The 23,554-nt window shown below is 37.9% G+C and overlaps 1 protein-coding gene and 1 pseudogene across 21 annotated transcripts in view; one reads left to right on the forward strand and one right to left on the reverse strand.

Moving 5' to 3' along the window:
* EPB41 (erythrocyte membrane protein band 4.1) overlaps window positions 1–23,554 on the reverse strand; it is a 198,345-nt gene that overhangs the window by 91,447 nt on the left and 83,344 nt on the right. For 20 of the 21 annotated variants that reach the window (XM_077775916.1, XM_077775925.1, XM_077775919.1 and 17 more), the window contains exons 1-3: window positions 16,860–17,337; window positions 10,733–10,945; window positions 8,019–8,123 (exon numbers count right to left, since the gene is read on the reverse strand). In XM_077775916.1, coding sequence (XP_077632042.1) covers window positions 8,019–8,123; window positions 10,733–10,945; window positions 16,860–17,330 — 789 coding nt within the window. In that variant the 5' untranslated portion in view covers window positions 17,331–17,337. Of the gene's footprint in view, window positions 1–8,018; window positions 8,124–10,732; window positions 10,946–16,859; window positions 17,338–23,554 lie in introns of those variants that run through there. The other variant, XM_077775926.1, reaches the window with a different exon arrangement.
* LOC144241307 (uncharacterized) lies at window positions 2,734–3,464 on the forward strand (annotated as a pseudogene).

Consider the following 23,554-nt stretch of genomic DNA (forward strand, 5'->3'; position numbering starts at 1 on the left):
AACAGAGACGAACAACAGCAATAGCCTAATACAGATCTCCATTTATTCAACTGAAGAATTAAGGTCTTGCTTGTGCTCTCCTACTTCAAAACACCTTCTCACCATGTTGTCCCTTTCACTTTGAATCCTCTATCCCAATGTCTTCCTCTAGGAGATTCCTGACCATCTCTTATAATTCATATTTTATGTTACTTTCTGCAGAAAACCCTTTCTATAGGGGTGCCCATCATACTGCTGCCCCCCTCATCAGTCTGGGAGCTCCCTGAGCAATGAGACTATCTATGTCTTTTATAGCTCTGCCCGGCACAACGCAGATGTTGACTACTTGATAAATGTTTGATGAATAAATTAATAAACAAATGAAAAATGCTACCAAAATAAACCAGGATAGAGATGATTAAGTTTCAACTAAGGCAATGGGATTTAATGAGGTAAAATAAATAGGAATTTTTCGTATCTTTTGCAGCAATTACAACCTTAGGTCATGAAGTTTTAACAAAACGCTAAGAAACAACATGCCCTGAGTTGGCCATGACCTGCCCTTATCTGGAGGGCCTAAAACTCCACACATACATATAAGTGATCTTTACAAATCCTTATCTTTTGAGGTAAAAGACTTATCTATACGTTCCACAATCTGTCTTCTTTGATTTGAGGAATAACAATTGTTTATGCTGCTGTTAGTATGTTGACTTCAAATCACTGCTCCCAAAAGTTTATAGAAACTCTCTAACATATTAATTCTAGGTCTGATTCTTCACGTGTTAAAAAAAAAAAAAAGCCATGGGGCGCCTGGGTGGCTCAGTCGGTTGGGCAGCCGACTTCGGCTCAGGTCATGATCTCACGATTCCTGGGTTTGAGCCCCGTGTCGGGCTCTGTGTTGACTGCCAGCTCGGGACCTGGAGTCTGTTTCGGATTCTGTGTCTCCCTCTCTCTCTGACCCTCCCCTGCTCACTCTCTCTCTCAGAAATAAAGAAAACCTTTAAAAAAAAAAAAAAGCCACATTTAAATCCACCAGAGATGTCAAATCAAATCTTCCTATCAAAAGCCAAGATCTTAAATATAGCCTTCCTACTCTACAAGTATGTTTATAAATTCATTTTAGTCTTTCTTATTTATCAGACAATAAAGATATAATCATTACTGATTCTTGTCTTCAAAGCTAGTCATGAATCAACGGAAAACAATTCATCCTTTTAAATGACTATAAATTAAATGCCTCACACTATTGATTTAACATTCACTCCAGTGGTGTTTATTATTTGCCTTTGCAAGGTGAAAGAAAGACCCTCTTGGCTATAACTCGTTATTCAGAGGTGAAAACCTGACTCCTAAAGTAAGAAAATTCATCTACACAGAAAATGGAAGAAAGGAGAAAGACTATATACTACTGAATTGAATGAACTCCCCATTTACAATTCTCATTATTTACCAAAAGAGCTCAAGATTTTTGCTTAGAGAAGGAATGTGGAGTAAGGGGTAGGAATTAATGTGGGTGATTTTTCTCCAAGGAAAAAAAGTCCTTGATTCATAAACAACCTAGTAGGAATAAAATGTAGGAAACAACTACTTAACTCCTATAACTTTGATTCATAGTGGCAATAAATCTCTCATAGGGCTATAGAAGTTTGCTTCTGACTGCTTTTCTCTTCTCTAGCCAGACTCAATCTGGCAATAGGTCTGTTATTACGCAGTTACTGGGGAAAGAGAGCAAGCAAGCCATTTCATGTGAGGAAAAGTCCATTCAATTAACTTTTCTCCCTGCTAAAGGTACCCAATTGTCTATAAACCAAACACAAAAATCCAGAAGCTCTTTAGGAGAGAAGTTACTGTACAAAAGACAAATCTTTACACACACAACAGACAACAAACAACAAACTGGGAACGGAAAGAAGATATTCATCTCCGTTTGTATTATGGTTCACATTTTTCCCCCAAGGTGAGAACTGTTAAAAAGATAACCATAGGTCCAAAATGGCATCACTTAGGTTAAGGCCCCAAGTCAGTAAACTAAGACTTAATGCCTAATTTAAATGCAGTTTCAACCACCCAGAAATGTGAACTAGTCAACATGGGAATTTCCTGGTCAGCACTAGGAAATTTACTAATAGACCCTATCTGTTCCCCTAAGGAGCGTGACTTTGCCTAAAACAGTAGATTCTTTGGTAATAATTTCCTTTGTTCCATTTCCACTCTACCTTAAAAAAAAACCTTTCCTTTCATGTAGCTCTTCAGAGCTCCCCTCCACTCCTAGGTGGGATGCTGCTCAATTCATGAAGTGATTATTAAATCCAATTATTAGATCTCTAAAATTTACTTGGTTGAATTTTTCTAATTTAACAGGAACTGATTCTGTAGATGGGAAACAAAAACGGAGAAACAAAGACAAAATGTGAAAATCAAAAACAGAGGAATAAAAATCTCTTGAAGAAGAAAATCATCTAGGAGGGAGCAGGAGGCAAGGCATTTCAGGACTGAATGGGCTGTACAGCTGGCAGTGCAGCGCCACTGTGTCAAGGGCAGCTCAGCAGCTGTAGCAGCCACTGCAGGAGGGGCCTTCCTCAGGTCTCCCCTGTCCTCCACGCTGGGGATGAAACTCCGCAACAAGAAGGAAGCAGTTCACGCAGCATCAGTGGAGAGACTAATTGGAGACCCGGGCCCTACAGCCCTGTCCCCATCAGCCTGACAATCACTGGCATCACCTACCGCTCCCTAGATTCCTGGGCCAGCAAGATGCTGGAACGAGACTCAAAAGATGCAGAGTCAGCCGGGGACACTGATCCTAGCTCCACTGTTAAGGAACCAGAAACCAAGGGAGGAGCTCCCTCCCAGAGCTCACCGCAGAAGCCCAGAAAGTTAGTTCCAGGACCTGCCACTTCCATGGGGGTGCCTTCCAGGCCCCTCCGGCAGCCCTACCCCAGTGCGCATGCTGCTGCAGCTGCGACTGTGACAAGGCTTTCTCTTACCAGTCCAAGCTGGCCACATACCGGCTGCCACACGGCAGAGCCCCCCACCCCCCATCCGTGCTTCGACTGCCCCAAAGCCTTCTCTTACCTTGAAGCTGGCAGCCCACCCCCTCATGCACAGCGAATGCCTGCCCATACCCGTGCCTACACTGCCCAAAGGCCTTTGGCTCCAAGCTGGCGGCCCACCTCTGGGTGCATGTGCCAGCCCACCCCTACTAGTGCCCTCATGGCCCCCATGCCTTCTGCTACCCCTCCAAACTTGCAGCCCACTGCCACACACACCATGCCACCATGCCCACCCCTATTCTCGCTGGCAGTGCCCCACGGGCTTTTTCATCGGCTCATAGCTTGTGTCATCCCCATCTCCCTGCACGGCACCAGGCAACAAGGCCATGGCCTGGGCATCACTGCCCCAGCTGCAAGCAGGCCTTTGGCCAAAGACGCTTCCTGCTCTGTCTCCAAAGCAGCCACCACCAGACTGAGAGCCAGGTGGAGTGAGAGTGAGCTTTCTCCCCTTGGCTCACAGTACCCTCTGCCACCAACCTGGGTCAATAAAGAGGTGGCGAAAGTCGGACGCTTAACCGACTAAGCCACCCAGGCGCCCCAAGAGGTGGCATTTCTAAGCTGGTCTGTAAGGACTTGTCTCTTCCAGATGGCCAACAAGGAGACTGGCTCCATGCTGGGCTCAAACTTACAAGGCTGAGGAACTCTTTCCTCACCTGTTTTGGGCAGGGGAAGGTGTGGGCCCAAACCATGGACTTGGGGCTGTGGTTCGAAAGCAAGCCCTGGATTTGGTTTTTCCCTACTATTCATATGGCAAACGTAAAAAGTTTGCTAGCATCATGGGTTGGTGAGGAGTGTGGGGAAACAGGGTCTCTCTATTGTTGTAAATTAAATTGGTACCTCTATTTTGGCCATTTGACTATATCTATAAAAAAATTTTAAATACAAAAATAAAATAAAATGAAATCAAATAATATGGCTAGATATATCAATTTTAAGGAAAGAGTATGCTGTTCTCCAGGTAAATCATTCAACCCAAGAAAGATCAGGTAGATTACTGAACTTGAACAATGCTCCGGAATGCACCTCTAGATTAGGACATACAGATCTAATTTTTTAAAGTAAAAACATTGTTTAGTTGGTAATTTCACTTTAAAATAATACATATGCCATGTACCATTCTACATGCTTTTTTATGTAGATTGTTTCATTATAATTCCCGGTTTACCAATGAGGAAAAAAAGAAGTATAAGTAACTTACCTATCTCACAAGTATTAAGTGACAAATCTGTTCTCTAAAGCTTAATAATACATCTCACTCTTAAACATTTATGGAATGCATGCCACAAGGTTGATAGATAGAGAGAGGAAGGAGGAAAGGGAAGAAAGGAAAGGAGACAGAAGAGGAGGGAAAAAGAGGGAAGGGGAGGGAAGGGGGAGGGGAGGAAAAGGGAGGGGAAGAAAGGGGAGGGAAAGAGAGGAAAGGAAAGGGAAGGGAAGGAGAGGAGAGGAAAGGAAAGGGGAGGGAAGGAAAAAAGAGAAGAGGAGAAGAGAGGAGAAGAGAGGAAGGGACGGAGGGATGGAGGGACAGAGGAAGAAAGGAAAGGAAAGGGAAGAAAATAAGATTCTACTAGCTTAATTCTGCAAAGGGAAGGTCATACAAAAGATCAAGAATTAGAATGGCTTTGGCTTTCTCAATAGCAACACTGGAAGCTAGAAGACAATGGAGCAATGCCTTCAAAATTATGATGCTTCAAGTATAAAATTCTATACCCAACCAAACTAACAACCAAATGTGAAGGCAGAATAGACCTTTTTCAGACATAAAATGTCTCAACAAGTACGTCTTATGTGCTCCTTCTTCCTCAGAAGAAGCACTCCATCAAAACACAAGAAAAAGCTGGGATGAAGGAGATAAGAGAAACATCACAGGAGAAAGGTAAATCAAGTCCCCAGGGTGGGGGTGCCTGTGTGGCTTAGTCAGTTGAGCATCTGACCCTTGATTTCAGAACTGGTCGTGATCCCAGGGTCATGGGATGGAATCCCACATTGTGCTCCATGCTGAGTGTGGAGCGTGCTTGGGATTTTTCTCTCTCCCTCCTTTCCCTGGCTCACACTCATTCTCTCTCTCTCTCTCTCTCTCAAAATAAAAATAAACTTAAAAAAAATCCCCAGGATGATGGTGATGGTAAATACCAGGGACAACTATGTATAAGACAGCAGAGCAACTCATCCACCCTAAAGAAGTATAACTCAAGAGATAGCATATGGAAGAAGTATTGTCATCACCAAGGTGGCTTTTGCTACTGTACTGGCCCTTTAACCTGACAATGCTAAGGTAAATCTTCTCAAAATTTATTTTTGTACAAGATTTGCCTGGCAAGTTCCTGCTTTCCCTACTATACTCTACTACCTGGATCAGCCTAAAGACCCTCATTTTAACCCCCAAAAAAACCCTCTGCTTTGACCTATTTCTGAGAGCTGAAGGTTGGCCACAATGAATTTAGAAGCAGAAAATATAGAATAGCTCATTGCTTCTGACCACGTTCCTGTTGGATATCCTATAAGAACCTGGACCCTACTACAGGCCTGCCAAAGGCCCTGAATATGATAAGCCCTATGTTTCCCAGGATTCACTTACCCACTGACTTGCCCCTAAGTAGCTCTTAGAAACTATCAGGGAAGTTGAAACTAGATTATGACTCTGAGACAAAAGCTTTTCTCTTCCAGAAATATTTGATCTAAAAGGGATAATAATGACTTTTTTTACACAGCCAGGCTTATACTTTGCTGTTCAGCTTTTATATTAGCCACTTAAAAAAAAAAATGTTTGTTTATCTGAGGGGCAGAGAGAGAGGGAGACAGAGAATCCCACTGATAGTGCAGAGCCTGATACAGGGCTCAAACTCGTGAACCAGGAGATCGTGACCTGAGCTAAAGTCGGACGCATAACCACCTGAGCCACCCAGGCACGCCTCAACTTTTCTTAATAAATATAGATTATCTTGGAGAAAGAACCAACTAAAATGGCTTTTTTGTTGTTGTTTTATTTTTTTTAGCTTTAGAGAGAGAATGCAGGAGCAGGGGAGAGGGGCAAAGGGAGAGAGAGAGAGAATCCTAAGCAGGCTCCATGCTCAGCACAGAGCCAGAGGCAGGGCTCAATCCCATGACCCTGGGATCATGACCCAGCTGAAACCAAGAGTTGGATGCTCAACCAACTGAGCCACTCAGGCGCCCCGGAAATGGCTCTAAATACACTGTATACAAAACTCTCTCTCCATGACCTGGCTGCTGTGTAGCGCTCTAGGCTTGTCTATTATTCTATTCCTCACTCCCTATGTTTAGTCAGGCTCCCAGTTCCTCAAATGCCACTCTCTCAATTCTAGCCCTTTAAACAAGCCATTCTCTCTCCACTTCACTTGTCTACTTAATCCTTCAGTTCTTGGCTCAGGCATCACTTTCCCAGAAAAGACTTCCCAGGCCATACCCTTTCATGACATCTTGTATTTCTTTTTGTGTAACACTCATCCACTAAACCATAAGTGCCAGAGGGAAGGGACCGTGTCTATCTTATTCACAGCCATATCCACATCATCTTATAAAGCACTTGCAAAGACTTATTAAACTGTACTAAGTTTTCATCACTAGCTTTTAAGCTAAATATTTGTAATTTTCAGTAAAGTGGCCCAGGAAATAATTCAAGTTTTCTGAAATAAACATCTGACTTTTAACCTTTACCCCCCTCTCTATGTTCTCCCACTTTCTTTTACTTCTTTCAAAAGTTTACTACTGGTTTTCTTTTGGGCTGGAAGAAAATGTCAGATTTGATGTAGGACTATTTCAATAATATTGAGACTTTATTCTCTTTTATAAAATTGCTCTCAAACTACATGTCATAATTATCCTATAATTATAATATTGGTAGATCATCCATTCAACAAATATTTATTATGAACCTATTAAATACAATTCTAACTGCATAACATATGAAGTTATTGGTGTTACTTGCTAATCAGGACATCATAGCTCTGTACCTCCCATCTTTTAAAAATATAGTACAGGGGTGCCTGGGTTGCTCAGTTGGTTAAACGTCCGACTTCAGTTCATGTCGTGATCATGTGGTTTGTGAGTTCAAGGCCCATGTCAGGCTCTGTGCTGACAGTTCAGGGACTGGAGACTGCTTCAGATTCTGTGTCTCCCACTCTCTGCCCCTCCCCGGTTCACACTCTGTCTCCCTCTCAAAAGTAAATAAACATTAAAAAATTAAAAATATGGAATAGTAGATCATTTCTNATGAAGTTATTGGTGTTACTTGCTAATCAGGACATCATAGCTCTGTACCTCCCATCTTTTAAAAATATAGTACAGGGGTGCCTGGGTGGCTCAGTTGGTTAAACGTCCGACTTCAGTTCATGTCATGATCATGTGGTTTGTGAGTTCAAGGCCCATGTCAGGCTCTATGCTGACAGTTCAGGGACTGGAGACTGCTTCAGATTCTGTGTCTCCCACTCTCTGCCCCTCCCCGGTTCACACTCTGTCTCCCTCTCAAAAGTAAATAAACATTAAAAAATTAAAAATATGGAATAGTAGATCATTTCTTTCAATGATAAAAGAACACACCACCAACAATCTTTTCCTTTTCTTAAATGTTTTTTAAGTTTGTTCATTTCTTTTTGAGAGACAGAGCAAGTGGGGTAGCGGTAGAAAGAAAGGGGAGAGACAGAATCCCAAGCAGATTCCACACCATCAGCACAGAGTCCAATGCAGGGCTCAAACCCGTGAACCACCTGAAGATCATGACCTGAGCTGAAATCAAGTCACAACCTGAGCTGAAATCAAGAGTTGGATGTTTAACTGACTGAGCCACCCAGATGCCCCAGCAATGATTTTTTTTTTCTTGAAGATGTTTTGTTTTAGAGGGAAAATCTGAGAAACGAGAATAGGCAAGAATAACTCTTAAGTGCACTGTGTCTTGGAGAGGCAGGCATAAATACATCCTTAACAACAATATAAGACTAAAACAAATTTTCTGACAAGCAGTCTCCTCACCTTAGAGGTTGCATTATCCCAAATGGCTAGACCGAAGTAGTCCTCTTCCAAAAGATTGAGGTGCTCACACACTCGTTTGAGCAAATCTTGTCCCTTAGCATGTTTCTGCAAAGACATATACATTTTGAGGTTTCCTCTTATTCTTGTATTTATCACCAAAAAAAATAAAATGTCACTTTCCAATTTCCTCTTTTATCCTTGGTTACCACTACTTTCAGATGGCTATACAGCGTAAGTAGAACAATGGTAGGTAATAAAAATCTTGTTTCTTAATTTGTCAGCTTAAAATGCAACACACTGAGTGGCCTGGAACTAGTGCTAGAATTCAAAGCAAAATTTTGAACCTTCCCTTCATCAACTATTCCCTACCTCCATCCTGAATGTCACATTCTTTATTTTTGGTGTAGTATTTCCTGAAGCTTGCTACAGGCTGTTGTCATCATGACCACCTAAACTCACTGAATCTGCTGTCAATATTGACAGTTAATAGTGTCTATGGAAATCATTAGACTGTCTACCATTCTCAGACCAAATGTCCCAAGAGAATGAATTACTGAAAACCGCACAAAGTCTAAAATTTTAGATACACTAGACACATTACCTGTTGCAGTGCTTTTTCAGGTGTGCTACAAATCATTTTCTTAATGTTTCTTTTTTTTTTTTTTTNCCTGAGCTGAAGTCAGACGCTCAACCAGCTGAGCTCGCCAGGTGCCCCTCTTAATGTTTCTTTACCTAGGAAACCCTACCACTGCCAAATTTGGGTACTAATACTCCTATTTAGCCTAACTTAGAGGCTAAGATGTATAGTCAAAAAGTCCTGGCTCCTCCATTTACATTTAACCTGGGTTAATTCAGTTAATATTTTTGAACATTAGCTTTCTTATACGTAAAATGGTAGGAGTATTTATATCTATCTTATCTATTTACTTGAATTGTTGAAAAAAATCAAAGATGCTAACAACTGCTGAGAAATATTTTTTAAATACCTCAAAAAATTAGAAATCTTTTTTTGACACACAAATGACATTCCTTCTCTCAATGAGCAGAGTTGCTTTTAACAACTGTTACTAATTCACATAGATGTTCAGTCATCTTCAGACTTAACCCATCTATAGGACATCATTTTCTTCATGCTTTTTCCTCTTCTGTTTTCACTCCAAATGACAGAAATAATTTGGGAATTATTCGTGTATAGGTCCCTATTCCTTTATTTATAGTTCCAAAATCCAAAAGCTCTAAAAAGTAAAATTTTAGGCTTTTTTTTCCTGGGGGGAGGGTGCCCAAAGTTCATTTGAAGGCAAATTCTGTCCTCAACAGTTATGAGGCTATTGATGATCTTTACTTACCCGTCTTAGAATGAATCTTGGTACTGCCACACACCCTGGTGGGCGTGTTATGAAATACACAGCATAAGTAAAATTGGCTTTCTAAAACCCAAAACATTCTGAATTCTCAAATGTATCTGCCTCCAAATGTTTCAGAAATAAGGGACCCACATCCAGATCTTGGTCTGAATGGGAAGAATGAGTGTGGAATAGCTTTCCTGATAGCTCAACTAGCTAGAGATGAGAAGCAGAAAGAGGATCTAACTAGGTCTCTAGTTACCAGGTATAGTGACTAGTTTCAAAGTGCAATAGTTTATTTTTCTAGGTTTCTTTTTTAAAACTTGGAAAAGGAATGTTTTGTAATAGAGTATAATATTTTGGACTATTAGTGCTTTGATGTAGTTGCATATAGATAATTCAATTCAGACATATTTATTACATACCTAAGATACAAGTATATGTGAATTGTATATGTCTTATCAATAAAGGCTGTTATTAGTAATAATTATCAGGAAGCATATCATAATTGAAAATTACTGCTCTAGTTAAAAAATAGTTACTAGATTTTTAAGGGGTTTAAATATTTTTTTTAATGTTTTTATTTATTTCTGAGAGAGAGAAAGAGACACAGTGTGAGCAGGGGAGGAGCAGAGAGAGAGGGAGACACAGAATCCGAAGACAGGCTCTAGGCTCTGAGCTAGCTGTCAGCACAGAGCCTGACACAGGGCTCAAACCCATGAACCACGAGATCATGACCTGAGCCAAAGTCAGACGCTTAACCGACTCAGTCACCCAGACACCCCTAGATTTTTAAGGAGTTTAAACTTGCCTTGAAGGAGCAAAAGAGTAACCAAGTAATTGATATTTTTATTAAATCCCAACTCAATTACTTATTCTTTCAGAAAATAATAGAGTGTTTTAAGAAATGGCATTATTTGATTTAAATTTTTTATATCCTATTTCATGGGGTTCAAGAAATACACTGAACAAACCAAAGCTTATTAAGGTTTAGATCTGGGACAGCAGAAATGAACACATAGTAATTTTCTGACAAATACAATTACAGGGATAACTAAACCTAATATCAGAAATTGAGGCTACCTGGAAAATCTAGTCATGCCAGGTCACTCTATAAATAACAAACCAATTGCTTTGAAACAAAATTGTTTTAGATTCTAAAAGTAACACATGCTTAATTCAAAAGATTTGGCAGAGACAGAAAAACACTGGAGAAAAAAAGAAGACTCACCCATAACCCTTCCACACCTCTACTTCCAGAAAATTACTATTAACATTTCAGTCTACAGACACAGTCACTGACACTACTTACTCAACCCTACATAGAACAATCTGTAAGGATTCTGACTACGGAAATTAAAATGCACTCACCTCCACCACACATTCATAAACAGTGTCATCCAACAAAGAAACCTTGCAATGCATGTTTCTGTGTCTTCTGATTGATTTCTGGGAACCTTTCAATTCTCTTTCTGCTTTTGATTCAGGACTGTCTTCTTTCACTTCTATTTTAGAGCACTCTTCAAGTCCTCCTCCTTCCTTAGTTTCAAAATCTGGGTCTTCTCTGTGTTCTTCCTGAGCAGGCTACATATCCATGACATCAAGTCAGTAATAAAGACATTTCACAAAATATGCTCTATACAGTTTTACCTATAATAATGCGGCCAGTAAATGCATGAAGAAGAAAAAATGTTATAGCAAATGTTAAGTGATATTAAGATTAAATATTTATCTATAAAAGATATTATAATCTCCTACAAGATCTACACATTATCTTCCAAACTTCTCAGGTAGAATCCTATCTTTCAAATCAACAAATGAAGGTTTCTGGTAAACTAGAGGACACCAATCTATTGCTCTCAGCATTATACATTCTTCCTGACCACGCCATTATATATTATTAAAGTTTATCAAAACTTTACCATCTCTGCCCCATGCTCCTCAATTTTATTTTTTTAATGTTTACTTTTATTTATTTTGAGAGAGAGAGAGAGAGTGAGCACCACACAAGTAGGGGAAGGGCAGAGAGAGAATCCCAAGCAGGCTCTGCAATGTCTATGCTATCAGTGCAGAGCTTGTGGCAGGGCTCAACCTCACCAACCATGAGATCATGACCTGAACCGAAACCAAGAGTCAGATACTTAACCAACTGAGCCACCCAAGTGCCCCATATGCTCCTCAATTTTAGCAAGGTAGCCTTATGAATTGCAAAATGAGATGTGATTAATCACATAATCTAAATCTTATGAATGGCTAATAGGGATTCCTGGGACCAATTTTAGAGCATAAAGCAACATATAAACTAGGCTAACAACTGTAGCTACCAGTTAACTCCTTTCTACCACTTATCAATCATGCTAATTGTGAAGCAGATTCTAAGAAGCAAGGGACAAATTGAAAACTGGGTTTCCTAGGGTTATCAAGAAGTCATCCCAAAGTTATACAGGTAAGTGAAACAACATTTTGGCACATACTTTCTTAATTCCAGCATAATAAAATTGCTGAAAGATTCTTAACTATTCTTAACTAAATCTCATTAATTCTTTTCTTTCGGAATAATCCATGATTGACATTTAGGAAAAAGGACTTAATTATTTGGCTTCTGCATTAGATATTGGAGGTGGTCTAAAAGGCTCCTTTCCATCCTTCATGACCCTTTTAAATGTGACCCTCTTCAGAGAGGCCTTCAATTGGCTATTCTATCTATCCTATCCCCAACTCTGCTATTCATGTCAGTACCCTGTTTATCGCCTTCATAACATTTATTATAATAAATGTTTTATATTTACTATTTTTTTGTCTCTTCCATTAGACTAGAAAGTTATCAAGAATAAGGATTATGTTTGTCTTAAAACAACAACAACCACAACAACACTACATAACAATTAAAATGGACCAGTTACTATTCTACAAGCATTACTTATATTGCTCATTATCCTCATAATAACCCTGTGGGGTGGGGAGGGGACTGTTTGACATATAAGAAACAGAGGCCAGAGCCATAGCAGCATGTTTCTAGATGTCTCCTGAGGCAAAGGAAACAAAAGCAAAAATAAACTACTGGGACTGTGGTAGGGTCCCCTCCTAAGGAAAGAAAAAAAACCCTCAAGGCAACCTGGCTATACGTGACAATATCCCTCATGACCTTATAACATGAGACCACTTAAACAGACTGCATGTTTGTGTGTTACCATATATGGGAGACAAAGAAGTAAAGAATATATTACAAAACTATGCCACGTGGCATTCGGGGCTCAATTCTTCGGGTATAAACCCAACTGAGCCATGCCAGTACAAACAAAGTTGCTTCCCAAAAGCCTCAGGGTCACAACTCTCTGCGCAAGAATCCTGCTACAGGACTACATCAAAAGAGAAACCTTCTGCACAGCAAAGGAAACAACCAACAAAACCAAAAGATACCTACTGAATGGGAAAAGATATTTGCAAACAATATATCCAATAAAAGGTTAGTATCCAAAATATATTTTAAAATTTACCTAACTCAACACAAAAAAACCCACAAATAATCTAATTTAAAAATGATCAGAAGACATAAACAAACATTTCTGCAGAGAAGACATCCCGATGGCAAATAGACACATGAAAAGAAGCTCAACATCGCTTATCATCAGGGAAATGCAAATCAAAACCACAATGAACTATCACCTCACACCTATCAAAATGGCTAAAAACATGGGGCACCTGGCTGGCTCAGTCAGTGGAGCATGTGACTCTTAATCTTGGGGTCATGAGTTCAAGCCCCACATTGGTGTAGCGATTACTTACAAACAAAATCTTTAAAATCAAAAACACAAGAAACAAATGTTGACAAGGATGTGAAGAAAAAGGAACCCTCGTGCAGTGTTGGTAAGAATATATACAGGTGCAGCCACTGTGGAAAACAGTATGGAGGTTCCTCAGAAAGTTAAAAATAGAACTATACTACAGTCCAGTAATTGTACTACCAGGTATTTACCCAAAGAACATAACGACTCTAGTTTGAAAAGGTGTATGTATCCCTATGTTTATTGCAGCATTATTTACAATAGCCAAATTATGGAAGCAGCCCAAGGGTTCATCAGTAGATGAATGGATAATATTATTCATCCATAAGAAAGAAACCCTGCTATTTGCAACAACATGGATAGATCTAGAGAATACAATGCTAAATGAAATAAGCCAATCAGAGCAAAACAAATATCATATGATTTCACTCATACATGGAATTTAAGAAACAAAACAAACAGAGGGGAAAAAAGAGAGAGAAAAAAAAGGACTCTTAACTATAGAGAAAAAAGAGATGGTTGTGGGAGGCAAGGGGAAAATACGTGAAGGGGATTAAGGGCACACTTCTCTTGATGAGCACTAAGCAATATATGGAATTGCTAAATCATTATACTGTACAGCTGAAACTAATATAACACTGCACGTTAACTATACTGGAATAAAAAAATCAGGTGAAGGGGATCAAGAACACTTATCATAATGAGCACTAAGTAATGTATAGAATTGTCAATTCACTATATTGTACACCTAAAACTGACATAACACTGTATGTTAACTATACTGGAATTAAAATTTTTTTAAAAAGAAAGAACGAAAAAAAGAGAAACCACAGCCCAAGAAGTTAAAGTAACTTGTCTAGGATCATTCAGTTAATATATTACCAGTCTGACTCCAGATTTCATGATCTTAAACCTCTGTCATATTGTAGTTTTTAGTTACCAATGATATCCAGCTTAGGGCCTGGCACACACAGTAGGTTTTCAATAAATATTTGGGGGTATTTAAATAATTTTTAAAAAAAATTTTTAAAGTTTATTTTTATTTATTTTGAAAGAGAAATAGAGATCAAGTGGGAGAGGGGCAGAGAGAGAGAGAGGAAGACAGAATCCCTAGCAGGCTCAGCTCTGTCAGCACAGAGCCTGATGCAGGACTCAAACTCACAAACCATGAGGTCATGACCTGAGCGGAAATCAAGAGTTGGATGCTTAACTGACTGAGCCACTCAGGCCCCCTAAATAAAAATGTGTTTAATGAATAAATAAACATTAAAAACTTACATATGGCTTCCAAAAACTCCAAGGTACCGTAGACAAAGATTGGTACTATGATGCACGACTATAATGCAAACTTACTTTTTAAAAACCTGGATAGAAAGGGACCACTTAAATGAAACTCTACCACATATATAGAAATATGGTTAAGCAACTACTCCTTTGCCCACAAGGTTCTGATCCACAAGGTTTTGATTATAAACACTAGCTTCTAAAAAGTCCAAAACAGTTTTCTACTTTAATCAATATCTCCTTAAAATGTATTAACAGTACTAGTATATTTTCTTTTTCTTTATATATAAACACCTGCATACAGTTTATCACAATTCTGATTTCATAAAGTTTCAATGAATGAGACTTTAGTTATATCTAAAATTGACTTCGTCCGTCATCTGTTTCAACTTCAGTACAAATGCTACGATCTTTAGATAAAATAGACTAGCCTCGATTCAAAAGCTAACTAAAACAAAATATGGATTTTCCCCCACATAAAAAGCAGAGGAGAAAAAAGCAGTTAAAAACCTCTTCAAAGTATAAGGCTTCCTGGAAGATAATATAATTTAACCCCTTTGGTATTTCTAAAATTAAATTAAATTAATGATATTAAGATATGTAGGGTTTCTTTGCCTTTTCTTTCATATTTATTAACTGAGTAATAATAACGAACACTTAATGAGTGCCAGACCATGTCTTAAGAGCCTTCCATGTTTATCTCATTTAATCCTCATAATAGCTAAAGGAGGTGAATATTATCTCCATTGCACAGAGTAGGAAATTGATTAAGCAAAAGTGCCCCTCAGTTATGATTTCCTAGACAGATTCTATAGCCTGCATTCTTAACTCTTAAACTATATAGTAAATCATCTTTTCAACCTTGTTTCACTAACAGCAAGTACATAATTACAACTTTATCCTAAAGTTTACTCTTAGCACTTTTGATATACAAGTAATATTTTTAGAAATACATACATTTTTAGAAAAATCTAATAAAACTGTATAGCCCAAACCCAAGGCCTGTAATAAAAACATATAGGATTCATACTTTTAAGAATGCAAATAGTGCTCACATGCTTCAGAAATAACACCTTTAAAATAGCTGTTTTTAAAAAACGTTTATTAATTTTTGAGAGACAGAGTGCAAGATTGGGAGGGGCAGAGAGAGACACAGAATCCAAAGCAGGCTCTAGGCTCTGAGCTGTCAGCACGAGACCGATGAGGGGCTCAAACCCATGAACCGTGAGATCATGACCTGAGCCAAAGTAGGACGTTCAACTGACTTGAGCCACCCAGGTGCCACTAAAATAGCTTTTAATTTGTAGGTAGTAAGGCTAAAAGCAAATGGGGTTCCTAGAAAATAGTTTGTGTTACAGGACTAATAGTTTCTAATATTTTTTGGATACTAAACAAAAAATATACAGATAAACAAATTCACAACTCATGTTTAGTACATTCTGTATATGTACTTGTTAAATGTTAAGATCAAATCAAGTAGCAATCTTGTTAAAATACAGATTCATATTTGGCAGGTCTGGAATGGAGTCTGAGATTATGCATTTCTAAGAAGTTCCCAAATGTTGCCAATGCTGCTGGCCCAATAGCCACTCTTTGAGCAGTAGGCATAACTGTGAAACAATTAAGTTTCCAAACTACTGTATATGACAAAGCGATATAAAGAGCTAGCCTTCCTTATCTATAACTTACACACTGGTAACATAATCTAGTTGGAGAAAACAATAAAAATAAGGCAGGCATGGCTCAAACCTAGCACATACCTCTGGATGGCTTGAATCTATTACATTGCTTTTTTGAGGAAGGATTTTCATAAAAGGACCATGTTTGTAGATAAACTGTCCCATTTCTAAGAATTCCAACAAAATGAACTCTAAACCATCTCACTCTTCCCCCCACCTCATTAAAAAATCTTGAACTTGTTCTATTATTACAGCTGAAGAAATTTATTTGATGCTTTTCTTTCATTTTGTTTTCTTTGACTTATAAAATGTAAACATGAAAGTAAGAGTATATCTTTTAAAAAGACAAGTTTCCTGGGGCATCTGGGTGGCTCAGTCGGTTAAGCATCTGACTTCAGCTCAGGTCATGATCTCATCGTTTGTGAGTTTGAGCCCCGCGTCGGGTTCTGTGCTGACATCTCAGAGCCTGGAGCCTGCTTCGGATTCTGCATTTCCCTCTCTCTCTGCCCTTCCCCTGCTCAAACTCTCTCAAAAATAATTAATTAATTAATTAATTTTAAAAAAAGACAAGTTTCCATTGGCTACATTAAATTCCTTACAACAGAAATTCCAAAGCTTCATGTTAAACTTATTACTGTCAATGCCTAAGTCAACTGGTTAGTAAGAAACAAAGCCAAATGTTTTTAAGTGAAAAGCAAAGTATGGAACTGATCTTCATCACATACCTCCCACACTTTTGCACATCCTTACCTGTGTTTCTGCACTGCTTAATGAATGAAGATCCAAGGACGGGTCTGTTTTGAGTTCAGGTTCAGGAGCTGCAATTGGGGCCTTTAAAATGATCTCTTCATCAAAACTGGTTCCAAATTCTATCTCTTTCTGACCTCCTTCACATTTCTCGTTAGCTGACTCTACTTCTTTGCCTTCTTCCTCAGAGACCTGAGACTTAGGCCTTTTGAGAAATGAGGAGAAGAGCCGTGACAGGCCCCTGTTTTCTGATGTCCGCTCCTTGTTCTTGGTTAAGTCTTCATGTGTAGGAGTATCTCCATTAGATGTTTTCAGCTTCTGCTCACACTGAGTATCTCCTTCAGCTGCCTCTTGAGAAGGCTCTTCCAGCTGAGTTTCTTGTTGGCCTGAATTTGTGGCTCCCTCACCTTCTTCCTTCTGTTGTTGGTGCTGTGAATTTTCAGCCTCAGCCACTAAACTCTTCTCTGTTGTCATGATGTTGCTATTAAAAAGAAAGAAAAGGGGAACTCTTATAATCAAAGTAGATTACTGAAGATGAAACCCTAAATCATGTCAAGTGTGCTAAAATTAATATATTTAGATATTTAATCACCCACAGACAGTACTCCAGTCCATTAAGCATGAGACTTTCCATTAAAGTACAAAAATACCTTACCTATACATCCTGAATAAATTATTAATGCTGTGACTTGCTAAATATGTGCACATGGAGAAATTACCTTGCCCTGAGGCCACCTCAGTGAAACGCATATTTTTAATTCAACGCTCAGAACTGTATATAGCAAATACCATTTTATCCTTCCTAAAAAAGGATCTTATTTGTATACTATGCTCTGAGGGTATCAATCTAATAAATGTGCAAAGTGTGCAGCAGTTATCCTTTGCAAAATTCTTTCACTCCTGCTGAATGATGAGATTAAAAAGTTCCCAACTCTTTTTTATTCCTTTTTTGTATATTTCTTAGAATGCACTGGCTTCTCTAATAAGAACAGCAAATGCAGAATTCTGATCATTTATTAAGCTTGACAATAGCAATGACAAGTATATGATTACAATAATCATCCCAAAAACCTTAAATTTTCATGCTACATTACTGAATTACAGCCTCTTACAAAAGTATCCTGCTGTAAATTCTTTAAGATCTTATTTCCTTCTGAAAAATATGATTTTGAATATTCAGTGTATAAGAGTAGACAGTGAAGCTATTACAATAGAGAAAAATAGAAAAATAACAGAGAAATATAAAGGAACAAAATAGAGAAGACAGATTTAGAAAGCAAATGCTGAGAGCAAAGGAAAGGAGAAGGCAGGCTGTAGACCTCACATATTTCAAACATGTTGGGTTTCTAGTCTCTTGATCTCAAAAATCCCAGTATTATTAGTCAGGTCTCACAATAATAGCCAAGGAACATTGTCACATCTACTTTACTAAAGAATAACCAACTTACAAGGGAACTTTTGTGACACCAGGAAATAAAGTTGACTATTGATGATCTTACATGTTGATTCACTACTATACTTAGAATTACTCCACTCAAAATGTGGCATTTACCATGTCTTCACATTTGCTTCACACTGCTTAAATGAAGTAATTTTATTTGAATGTTCACAATCCAAATTAATGAACTATATTTAGCTCATTCCCTCCTCAGGCCCTCTGCGCTTGCTGTTCTCTCTAACTATGATGTATTTCTCCTGGCCATTATTTTAAGCATTAAAAGTATTTTAAGCGATAAAATATTTACCAAAGCACATTTTCTACTCTCATTTACTAAGTCATAAAATTTACTCTTTGGTAATAAAATATGCAATTCAGTCTTTATAAACACTACTTAAAACATTTGCTAACCAATATACATTCTTAATTTGTTACCCTGTAGGGAGGTACATGTGTACTTAAATAAAAGAAATAAAATTGTCTTCAATTCCTCCTATTAGGAGTAGGCGATTGATTTTTCCAAAATTCAAATATTTCTTTACTAAGTAATAAACGACCAGAAAGAAAACCTGGTTATCAAACTATTATTCTAAAAGAATGATGGCTTGATTCGAGGGTACCAGTTTACTTCATACTTTGGAAAAGCAGAGGATGGGATGAGAACTTAGCATTATTTTCCATGGGTTTCAGATATGACTTTATCATTCATCCTAATAAAAAGGTACCAAAACCACTGCTATATTAAAAATTTCCCATGCAACAGATTTTATAGCAAGTTCTCTCATAAAGAAAGGTCTCTCTCTCTTTAAAAAATTACAAATCTTTCGTGAAAGTTTTAGCAGATATGAAAATCACTGAAGCCTCACTTCTTTTTTAAAAAAAAGTTTTTAATGTTTATTTATTTTTGAGAGAGAGAGAGAGAGGGAAAGCGAGCAAGTGGGGAAGGGACAGAGAGGGAGACACAGAATCCAAAGCAGGCTNATGAAAGTTTTAGCAGATATGAAAATCACTGAAGCCTCACTTTTTTAAAAAAAAGTTTTTAATGTTTATTTATTTTTGAGAGAGAGAGAGAGAGGGAAAGCGAGCAAGTGGGGAAGGGACAGAGAGGGAGACACAGAATCCAAAGCAGGCTGCAGGCTCTTCACTGTCAGCACAGAGCCCAACACGGGGCTTGAACCCATGAACCGTGAGATCATGCCCCAAGCTGAAGTTGGACACTCAACAACGGAGCCACCCAGGCACCCCACTTAAGCCCCACTTCTAACAGTATTTTACATACATCTTGCTGTAAATACAGTATTTATTTATTCCCATGTTTTATAATTTTTTCATATAGTTTTAAAAAGAGAAAATCTCTTCTAAGGATGTTTTTGTCATTGCTTTCACATGAAAGGGAGTCTTTAAGAAAGTAACTGAATGAGTAAAAGTACTCAATTGTTTAAAAAAACACACACACAGATGGTAACAATCCATATACTATATATGTACTTGTTAAATTTTAATGTGCATCAAATCACCTAGAAATCTTGTTAAAATATAGATTCTGATTCAGCAAGTCTGGAATGGAGCCTGAGATTTTGCATTTCTAACAAGCTCCCAGATGTTGCCAATGCTGCTGGCCAAATGGCCACTCTTTGAGCAGCAAGGCATTAAAAAAAACCACTATTACTTTTGGAACATATTCAAAATGCCTAAGAAATAAAGATGGCAAAAAGCTACATTTAGAAAGTAGAATATGAACAGTGAAAAATACTTGACACAATAAATCCTCAACCAATGCTTGCTGAATTAATGAATGAAGCAAAGAATGCAACATATTGTTAAATGTGGACGTTGAACCATTAACATTTTTCATAATTCTTTTTGTTGCTTAATCAAAAGTTGATTGAAAATTTTATCCATAGCGCTATGGTAATTCCAAATTGTCCAAGTAGTCATGATACTTGCCCAAAGTCAGTGCTCTTGGTATCTCCACTAGTGTGATCTCTTTGATACTTTTAGGAATGAATGATCAAGACATATGTATACAGTGATTAACAATTTTATACATTATCCTGTGTTCACCACAAGTGTAGCTACCATCTGTCCCAATACATCACTATTACGATATCATTGCCTATATCCCTTATGCTGTGTCTTTTAATCCCGTGACTTATTTTATTCCATAACTGGAAGCCTGTATCTCCTACTTCCCTTCACCCATTTTACCCAACCCTCTACCCTACTCCCCTCTGGCAACCATTAGTTTGCTCTGTATTTAGAGATCTGATCCTGTCTTTGTTGGTTTATTCATTTGTTGTTTTTGTTATTGTTTTAGCTTCCACTTATAAGTGAAATCATATATTTGTCTTTCTCAGTCTGACTTATTTCACTTAGCATAATACCCTCTAAGTCCATCCATGTTGTCTCAAATGGCGTGATCTCATCCTTTTTATGGCTGTATAATATTCCACTATATATATCTAGATCTGTATCTATCTAGATATAGATATATTTACCACATCTCCCCCATTTCTCTATTGATAGACACTTAAGTCACTTCCTTATTGTGGCTATTGTGTATAATGCTGCATTAAACATAGAGGTGTATTTATCTTTTCAAATTAGTGTTTTTGTTTCCCTTGGGTAAACAATCATGGAATTAATATTCTATAAATTCTGTGCCAACTCTATTCAAATTAAAAAAAATTAGCCACCAAGACAATATCAACTCATCTTGTTTTAACTATCTGCATGGCACTTACTGCCTAAAATTACCTTGCTTATTTGCTTTCCTTTTTTCCTTTTTTTTTTTTTTTTTTTTATTTTCTTCCCCCNTTTTTTTTTTTTTTTTTAATTGTCTGCCCTCTACAATAGGATGTACAACACATGGGAGCAGTGTTTCTATCTTATTTAGCAGAAACTCACAAGTATGTTGAAATGTCTGATAAATATAAAGTGCTCAACAAATATCTTTAAATAAAAAAAGATATATGAATAAAGAATTAGAGAATAACACCTACCAGTGCAAAACATTTGCCACATAATTGGACATATCATAAAAAACAATGTAAGAACAGGTAAGAGCACAATATAAGGAAAAGGCATATAAGCAGAAGGGCAAAAGAATTCTATTGGACATGCTAAAACCAACTTCAGGTAATATCATACATTAAATGCAGGAAAACAACCAGGATATCAGACAATGTAGTTAGTATTCAGCAGAGATGCCATAATTTAATGTATGCAAGGAAAAATAAAAATAAATTATTAAGGACAGTTTTCATGCATGTTCTTTCCAGCCATGCACACATAGCAACACTATTAGTAAGAGCCACAAAAACACAGGGAATTGGGAGTAGGAAGAGAATATTAAATGAAAACAATAAACCAGGCAAGTATCTCCAGTTAGCTCTGAGGCTGATCAGAATTAAACAAAAACTAAATAGAAAGAAAATATCCTATGGACCATTTACTAAAAGTTCAAATAAGCTCATCCTTACAAATCTGTTTTACATGAAGCCAAGTTCTTCAGGTTACAAATGATAAGATGAGTAACCAGAGGAAAAGATACAAAGAAATTAAGCAGCAAAGACAGGATAAATGCTCTACAAACAGGTCCTTCCTGTTTGCAGTAAATGATACTCCTTTCATTCTTGATACAAAATTCAAAAGGAGGTATCTACTTACTTAATGTCAGAAAGAGGTCTTTCAATTAAAAAAAAACAAAACCCAGCACTGAAGACAAAGCAGTGAGTTCCCATTCCATCTCAATCTTAATCCTCTAAACCCTTGGAATTATACCCCATCTGGTATAAAACAAGATACACTTGTCTTAACAGTGTGCATTTGTTGACTTCAGGCAAATCAGATTTTTTTAAATCAGATACTGAGCAGATTTGCAAGGGCTGGACAATATCTTTCATCTCTTTTGTATCTCTTTCTAACATTAGTATAGTCCATACTCCATTAATGCTTCTTGGGTAGAAAATTTAGTAAAAACACTACAGTTAGGCACCACTAAGAAAATTCCTTACGATCACCATGTATAAATGAAGTGTAATGATTTAAGTATTGATAACACTCTTCAAATTAGCTCTGTGAAATAATTTTATCAAGGTTTACTGAGTGCTAATCATGTGTAAGGTTTGGGCTTAGCAACTGAAAGGGACCCAAAAAGAATAATACACAGTTCTTAGGGAGACAAGACATATGGGTAGCCGCCGCTTTTCGAAAGTTTGAGTGATGCCACTTTGCTTTCAAGAAAGACATGCATTAGTACAGATCTTCCTCCACTTTTTAAAAAAATTTCTTTAATGTTTTATTTATTTCTGAGAGAGAGAGAGAGACAGTGTGAGCAGGGGAGGATCAGAGAGAGAGGGAGACACAGAATCTGAAGCAGGCTCCTGGCTCTGAGCTGTCAGCACAGAGCCTGACGCGGGGCTCAAACCCACGAACTGTGAGATCACGACCTGAGCCGAAGTGGGACGCTTAACCAACTGAGTCACCCAGGCGCCCCATAGATCTTCTTCCATTTATGATGCAGTTATGTCCTGATAAAACCATAGTAAATTGAAAATATTGTAAGTTGGGAGTGCACTTAATACACTTAACCCACAGAACATCATAGCTTAGCCTAGCTTACCTTAAACATAATTTACATTAGCCTACGGTTAGGCAACATAATCTAACAAAGTGTACTGCATTATAAAGTGTTGAGTAACGCATGTAATTTATTGAATACGGTACTGAAAGTGAAAACCTGGTTGCAGTATGGCTGTAAGTGCATTGGCTGTTTACCCTCATACCTGCGTGGCTAACTGGGGGCTCCTCCTCACTGCTACTGTCACCACTGCCACCGCCCAGCATCACAAGAGAGTATGGTATTGTGTATCACTAGCCCAGGAAAATATCAAAATTCAACACTCAAAGCATAGCTTCTACTGAATGTGTCATAGCTTTTGCACTAACGTAAAATCAGAAAATTGGAAGTCAAGCCATCATAAATTGGGGACCATCTATGCCTGTTTCCACTAACTGAAAGAAATCTGAAGAGGATGTGCACTTTTACAAAAAAAGAAAGAAAGAAAGAAAGAGAGAGAGAGAGAAAGAAAGAAAGAAAGAGAGAGAGAAGAAAGAGAAAGAAAGGAAGAAAGAAAGAAAGAAAGAAAGAAAGAAAGAAAGAAAGAAAGAAAGAAAGAAAGAAAGAAAGAAAGAAAGAAAATAGCATTCAGCGTTTGTTTTGCAGCAAGCCATTGCAGAGACAGCATACACCCTGAGC

This window comes from Crocuta crocuta, unplaced genomic scaffold (assembly GCF_008692635.1).
Source record: "Crocuta crocuta isolate KB4526 unplaced genomic scaffold, BGI_CrCroc_1.0 scaffold127, whole genome shotgun sequence".
Classification (NCBI taxonomy): Eukaryota; Metazoa; Chordata; class Mammalia; order Carnivora; family Hyaenidae; genus Crocuta; species Crocuta crocuta.